The 8,077-nt window shown below is 32.7% G+C and overlaps 1 protein-coding gene and 1 long non-coding RNA gene across 2 annotated transcripts; one reads left to right on the plus strand and one right to left on the minus strand.

The window, feature by feature from the left end:
- Positions 1-1,931: 1,931 nt before the first annotated feature.
- LOC139885709 (uncharacterized) lies at positions 1,932-3,881 on the minus strand. The gene is made up of 3 exons (XR_011772055.1): positions 3,692-3,881; positions 2,525-2,644; positions 1,932-2,043 (listed from the first exon to the last, which is right to left on the minus strand). It is a non-coding gene; the product is annotated as an uncharacterized lncRNA (long non-coding RNA).
- An 824-nt stretch (positions 3,882-4,705) lies between these two features.
- Positions 4,706-5,062, plus strand: LOC139849407 (uncharacterized). The gene has a single exon (XM_071839066.1). The coding sequence runs from the start codon at positions 4,706-4,708 to the stop codon at positions 5,060-5,062; it is 357 nt and encodes a 118-aa protein (XP_071695167.1).
- Positions 5,063-8,077: the final 3,015 nt, after the last annotated feature.

An 8,077-nucleotide genomic window follows, 5' to 3' on the forward strand; every position in this document is an offset into this window, starting at 1 on the left:
TATATATATATATATATATATATATATATATATATATATAGGGGCAGGATCAATGGGGAAGTAACCAATCGGGGGGAAGCAAAAATTTTTTTTTTTTTCGTTTTTTTTGGAATTTTTTTTTCCGGCATCAAGATCACACGAATATATGAACATTTAGAAGAGACACTTCGTGATGAATGTCATTATTTAGGCGGGAAAACGATCGACAAAAATAACATTCAAGATAATATTGTTCCTGAAGAATATGAATGTCTTTTTTTCATGTTTTGTGAAGTAAAATTTAGCCCGATTTAGAGTTTAGGGTTTAAACCCAAAACACCAAACCCTAAACCCTAAACCCTAAACTCTAAACCGTTCGTGTTAAAAACTCAATCTAAACCCTAAATCTAAACCCTAAACCCTAAATTTCTAAACCCTAATATCTAAACCCCAATAGCTAAAACCTCAACATATGCTCGAAAAACACGATAATTGTTATATATTACTTCTTCGAGCGTTTTCCCGCCAAAATAAAAACATTTATCACAAAGTGTCTCTACTAAATGTTCATATTTTCATCTCATCTATAATGTTCGTGAACAAAGTTTTTTCAAAAAACGAAAAAGAAAAAAAAGTTTTTGCTTCCCCCGCTTCCCCCGAATGGTTACTTCCCTCTTGATCGTACCCCTATATATATATATACAAATAACTTACAGCTAATGTAGCTAATGACAGAAGCAGATGTGAACTAAGATTAACGAGAAACAACAATAATCGGTCTTATTTAGGGTTACAATCAGAAACCGATGAGAATGAAAGATGGAAGTCTTAATTTGTGAAGTAAAAGGAATGATTGATGATTAGGGTTTTGAAAGATGAAATTTGATGAAGGTTAGAAAAAGGGGGAAATATTGGACGTGATGAACTGGATATTGTTATTGCCTTATTGGGAGATCTGGTCACACTGTCTTATAGAGAGTATCCTCCGCAGCATAAATCAGTACTAAATGAATAAATAAATTCATGAATTAATTAATTCGTGTAAATATATTACTTTTTGCCAAATAAATGCCAAGATCAAGGAAAAAATGACAAAGCTAAATTTAGAGAAAAAGTAGCAAGATGCAGAGAAACGCTATTGTGACATTTAGGTTAACAATAAATAAAGTTAATTTATATTTTTGTAAAGCTAAGAATTTTGTTGCAAATGCCAAAAGGCCAAATTACAACTTGTTATTAACGGCGATATTGACATCAAATGCTCTCATTTGTCAGCTAAACACGCGTTAGGAGAAAATCAAATTCAAGACGATGTTGGCAGTACCATCGAAGGTTGAGAAAACCCCCAGAGACCTAACATAGCAAGACATAACAAAACGAGGGTTTGATTGGTTGTATGTTTTGAGATGGAAGAGTTGGAATTCACGAGTCGATATTAATGTAAACCGAGATTTGCACACGGATTGGCATCGAATGATTGATTTTGATGGTAGTCTAAATAGGATATCGGTGAGCAGTTTATTTGGGAGATGGGCTTCCATTTTTGGTTTCGAGAGAGAGAAAAAAATGGAAACTTTTATAGAGATTTTTCTGCGGGGTTTGAAATCTATTATAACGTTTTATAAGTGATGGTCTTGCTAATGGTGCAATGAATCGAGTCTTTTGGTATGTAAAATATTTCATTCAAACACGCACAGACCCTGCAATAAAAAGTTACAAAATTAATTTGTGAAATTTCTCAAGGACCCATATATTGAGAAACTAGTAAAAGGCTGAAAATGGATGGATATCTCCAATTGTTCTATTCACAAATAATGCTAATATTAGCAAACAATTACAGTACATCATATATGCACAAATTCTCTTCAAAAAAGACATCATCAATTTATTGCTACAATAAACTAATGGAGGCCAGATTTTTTTAGCAATTAACATGAACAAGAAAATTAACAAACCTGTTCCATGTGCCCCTGAGGAAGGCACTTTCCCCTTCACGAGGAAGATTAACAAGAGGCCCAGCACATACACTCCACAATTCTTTGTATAAGGCGTCAGCTAAGGATCCTATATGACAAAAGAACATATAATCAATATAAATGTAAAATTGAAGAACAAAATGAAGATTCAACGGTGGTAATGCGCATTTGTTGGCATTCAAAGAGTCATTAAATCTTAGCCGAATTGGAAAGCTTATAACCATTCTCTTTCACTTACGAATTAAGACTGCATTTATACATGCAACAAAAACATGTATTCAACCACACAATCAACGATATTACCAAGAACATATATTGACACGGGCCAATTGTACAGTTTTGTTGTCAAAAACAACTAAGAACCCGTAAAAATACATTCATGCATAGATCGTCACATTTTCAATAGATTGAAGTGGTTCACGTCAATTTCCGACAACAAACATCAACATTAAACAACTACACTTGCTAGCATAAGAGTTAAAGGCACACACCACAAATCGCAATAATAAAACTAGATATACTATTAATACTTAATTGTAGGTACAATAATTAGGTTAATCAGATGTTACCGGATACAGGGTCAGGCCCTCCTAGGTCATGATTCACACATATATGCGCCATAACAAATTGAAATGATAAACACCACTGGATATCACACAAACTACACAACAGGATCATGTATCAATTATCTGCAACAAACACAAATCGATAAGCTAGCTAGCTAGCTAGCATTTCATTTTCATTATCATTCAAATAAAAATATCATTCAAATAAAAATCTCAAATTACTGTTGTGAATCAACATCAACAAAAAAAAATAAAAATAATACATTGTAAACCAATTATGCGGAGATTGAAATAAAAAAATTTCAAGAGTTATTTATGTACATATATATCACAAACGAAATAAATTAAAAATTGAATCATCTAACGAGACATGTATATATATATATATATATATATATATATATATATATATATATATATATATATATATATATATATATATATATATATATATATATATATATAGGGGCAGGATCAATGGGGAAGTAACCAATCGGGGGGAAGCGGGGGGAAGCAAAAAAATTTTTTTTTTTTTCGTTTTTTTTGGAATTTTTTTTTCCGGCATCAAGATCACACGAAAATATGAACATTTAGAAGAGACACTTCGTGATGAATGTCATTATTTAAGCGGAAAAACGATCGACAAAAATAACATTCAAGATAATATTGTTCGTGAAGAATATGAATGTCTTTTTTTTCATGTTTTGTGAAATAAAATTTAACCCGATTTAGAGTTTAGGGTTTAGGGTTTAGGGTTTAAACCCAAAACACCAAACCCTAAACCCTAAACCCTAAACTCTAAACCGTTCGTGTTAAAAACTCAATCTAAATCCTAAATCTAAACCCTAAATCTAAACCATAAACCCTAAATTTCTAAACCCTAATATCTAAACCCTAATATCTAAACCCCAATAGCTAAAACCTCAACATATGCTCGAAAAACACGATAATTGTTATATATTACTTCTTCGAGCGTTTTCCCGCCAAAATAAAAACATTTATCACAAAGTGTCTCTACTAAATGTTCATATTTTCATCTCATCTATAATGTTCGTGAACAAAGTTTTTTCAAAAAACGAAAAAGAAAAAAAAGTTTTTGCTTCCCCCGCTTCCCCCGAATGGTTACTTCCCTCTTGATCCTACCCCTATATATATATACAAATAACTTACAGCGAATGTAGCTAATGACAGAAGCAGATGTGAACTAAGATTAACGAGAAACAACAGTAATCGGTCTTATTTAGGGTTACAATCAGAAACCGATGAGAATGAAAGATGGAAGTCTTAATTTGTGAAGTAAAAGGAATGATTGATGATTAGGGTTTTGAAAGATGAAATTTGATGAAGGTTAGAAAAAGGGGGAAATATTGGACGTGATGAACTGGATATTGTTATTGCCTTATTGGGAGATCTGGTCACACTGTCTTATAGAGAGTATCCTCCGCAGCATAAATCAGTACTAAATGAATAAATAAATTCATGAATTAATTAATTCGTGTAAATATATTACTTTTTGCCAAATAAATGCCAAGATCAAGGAAAAAATGACAAAGCTAAATTTAGAGAAAAAGTAGCAAGATGCAGAGAAACGCTATTGTGACATTTAGGTTAACAATAAATAAAGTTAATGCCTTGACATGCTCCTCCCAGCACAGACTGTTGGCCATGGATTTGGTTCTCCAGAGACGGGCCACCAAGAGTGTGCGACAAGTCCAACCTAAGATTTTGTGGAAGAAGTTGAACGGAGAGAAGGCAGAGACCTTTAAAACATCGGTTGTAGGTAGAGTGGATGCAGAATTAGAAATGGTATTCAATGATGACGCGGATCAGATGTGGAACTGTCTGGCGTCCTCCATTAGAGAGGTAGCCAAGGAAGCCCTAGGTGTGGTTGTAGGTACATCTAGAGGCCATAGGGCTGTTAGAGAATCATGGTGGTTCAGTGACGAGGTTCAAAGCAAAGTTGCGCTTAAGCAACTAAGGTTTAGGGAGCTCATCACTGGTGGGGAGGGGACTCCGACGGATAGAATTAGGGCTGAAGAGAGATAAAAAGAAGCTAAAAGAGAAGCTAAGAAGGCTGTAGCCCTAGCAAAAGAAAAGGCATATGAAGATTTGTATAAGAAACTTGACTCCAAAGAGGGAGCTAATGGTATTTACAAGATAGCCAAAGCTAGGGAGCGAAGACGCATGGATCTTGATAACATCAAGTTTATCAAAAATGAAGCTTGTCAAACTTTAGTTAAGGAAGACGAAATTAGGAAAAGATGGGAAGAGTATTTCTCATCTCTCTTCGTAGAGAGAAGACCAGAGCGCCACGAGGACTTACAAGACGCTGAGGTAGAACATTCCCATAACAACATAGATTGCGAGAGGATTAGCCAAGAGGAAGTAAGATTGGCACTACGAAAGATGGGGAGAAATAAATCAGTGGGACCGGATCAGATCCCTATTGAGGCGTGGCGGTACCTGGGCGACACTGGTGTTAGGTGGCTGAGTTGCCTTTTTAACAAGACGTTTCGAAGCTCTAAAATGCCTATGGAATGAATGTAGTGACCCGAACTTTTCCATGTTTATATATATTAATTGAGATTGATATTTACATGATTAAATGTTTCCAACATGTTAAGCAATCAAACTTGTTAAGACTTGATTAATTGAAATATGTTTCATATAGACAATTGACCACCCAAGTTGACCGGTGATTCACGAACGTTAAAACTTGTAAAAACTATACGATGACATATATATGGTTATATATATAGTTAATATGTTTTTATTATAAGTATGTATCTCATTAGGTATTTTAACAATGAGTTATATACATAAAAATGAGACTATTAATTTAAGAAACTCGAAAACGATATATATAACGATTATCGTTATAACAACGTCTTACTAGGTACATATGAATCATATTAAGATATTGATACACTTGGTTAATTATGTTAAATGATAATTAAATATATTATTAAGTGTATTAACAATAAAATACATATGTAAAAATAAGACTACTAACTTAATGATTTCGAAACGAGACATATATGTAACGATTATCGTTGTAACGACATTTAACTGTATATACATCATACTAAGATAAATTATATATCATAATATCATGATAATATAATAATTTAACATCTCATTTGTTATAATAAACAATGGGTTAACAATATTCAACAAGATCGTTAACCTAAAGGTTTCAAAACAACATTTACATGTAACGACTAACGATGACTTAACGACTCAGTTAAAATGTATATACATGTAGTGTTTTAATATGTATTCATACACTTTTGAAAGACTTCAAGACACTTATCAAACTACTTCTACTTAACAAAAATGCTTACAATTACATCCTCGTTCAGTTTCATCAACAATTCTACTCGTATGCACCCGTATTCGTACTCTTACAATACACAGCTTTTAGATGTATGTACTATTGGTATATACACTTCAATGATCAGCTCTTAGCAGCCCATGTGAGTCACCTAACACATGTGGGAACCATCATTTGGCAACTAGCATGAAATATCTCATAAAATTACAAAAATATGAGTAATCATTCATGACTTATTTACATGAAAACAAAATTACATATCCTTTATATCTAATCCATACACCAACGACCAAAAACACCTACAAACACTTTCATTCTTCAATTTTCTTCATCTAATTGATCTCTCTCAAGTTCTATCTTCAAGTTCTAAGTGTTCTTCATATATTCTACAAGTTCTAGTTACATAAAATCAAGAATACTTTCAAGTTTGCTAGCTCACTTCCAATCTTGTAAGGTGATCATCCAACCTCAAGAAATCTTTGTTTCTTACAGTAGGTTATCATTCTAATACAAGGTAATAATCATATTCAAACTTTGGTTCAATTTCTATAACTATAACAATCTTATTTCAAGTGATGATCTTACTTGAACTTGTTTTCGTGTCATGATTCTGCTTCAAGAACTTCGAGCCATCCAAGGATCCGTTGAAGCTAGATCCATTTTTCTCTTTTCCAGTAGGTTTATCCAAGGAAATTAAGGTAGTAATGATGTTCATAACATCATTCGATTCATACGTATAAAGCTATCTTATTCGAAGGTTTAAACTTGTAATCACTAGAACATAGTTTAGTTAATTCTAAACTTGTTCGCAAACAAAAGTTAATCCTTCTAACTTGACTTTTAAAATCAACTAAACACATGTTCTATATCTATATGATATGCTAACTTAATGATTTAAAACCTGAAAACACGAAAAACACCGTAAAACCGGATTTACGCCGTCGTAGTAACACCGCGGGCTGTTTTGGGTTAGTTAATTAAAAACTATGATAAACTTTGATTTAAAAGTTGTTATTCTGAGAAAATGATTTTTATTATGAACATGAAACTATATCCAAAAATTATGGTTAAACTCAAAGTGGAAGTATGTTTTCTAAAATGGTCATCTAGACGTCGTTCTTTCGACTGAAATGACTACCTTTACAAAAACGACTTGTAACTTATTTTTCCGACTATAAACCTATACTTTTTCTGTTTAGATTCATAAAATAGAGTTCAATATGAAACCATAGCAATTTGATTCACTCAAAACGGATTTAAAATGAAGAAGTTATGGGTAAAACAAGATTGGATAATTTTTCTCATTTTAGCTACGTGAAAATTGGTAACAAATCTATTCCAACCATAACTTAATCAACTTGTATTGTATATTATGTAATCTTGAGATACCATAGACACGTATACAATGTTTCGACCTATCATGTCGGCACATCTATATATATTTCGGAACAACCATAGACACTCTATATGTGAATGTTGGAGTTAGCTATACAGGGTTGAGGTTGATTCCAAAATATATATAGTTTGAGTTGTGATCAATACTGAGATACGTATACACTGGGTCGTGGATTGATTCAAGATAATATTTATCGATTTATTTCTGTACATCTAACTGTGGACAACTAGTTGTAGGTTACTAACGAGGACAGCTGACTTAATAAACTTAAAACATCAAAATATATTAAAAGTGTTGTAAATATATTTTGAACATACTTTGATATATATGTATATATTGTTATAGGTTCGTGAATCAACCAGTGGCCAAGTCTTACTTCCCGACGAAGTAAAAATCTGTGAAAGTGAGTTATAGTCCCACTTTTAAAATCTAATATTTTTGGGATGAGAATACATGCAGGTTTTATAAATGATTTACAAAATAGACACAAGTACGTGAAACTACATTCTATGGTTGAATTATCGAAATCGAATATGCCCCTTTTTATTAAGTCTGGTAATCTAAGAATTAGGGAACAGACACCCTAATTGACGCGAATCCTAAAGATAGATCTATTGGGCCTAACAAACCCCATCCAAAGTACCGGATGCTTTAGTACTTCAAAATTTATATCATATCCGAAGGGTGTCCCGGAATGATGGGGATATTCTTATATATGCATCTTGTTAATGTCGGTTACCAGGTGTTCACCATATGAATGACTTTTATCTCTATGTATGGGATGTGTATTGAAATATGAAATCTTGTGGTCTATTATTATGATTTG

The sequence above is a fragment of the Rutidosis leptorrhynchoides genome, chromosome 1 (assembly GCF_046630445.1).
Source record: "Rutidosis leptorrhynchoides isolate AG116_Rl617_1_P2 chromosome 1, CSIRO_AGI_Rlap_v1, whole genome shotgun sequence".
Taxonomy (NCBI): domain Eukaryota; kingdom Viridiplantae; phylum Streptophyta; class Magnoliopsida; order Asterales; family Asteraceae; genus Rutidosis; species Rutidosis leptorrhynchoides.

Bases quoted from the DNA above. Each gene is read 5' to 3' on its own strand.
- LOC139849407 (XM_071839066.1), top strand. From the start codon at position 4,706: ATGGATCTTGATAACATCAAGTTTATCAAAAATGAAGCTTGTCAAACT.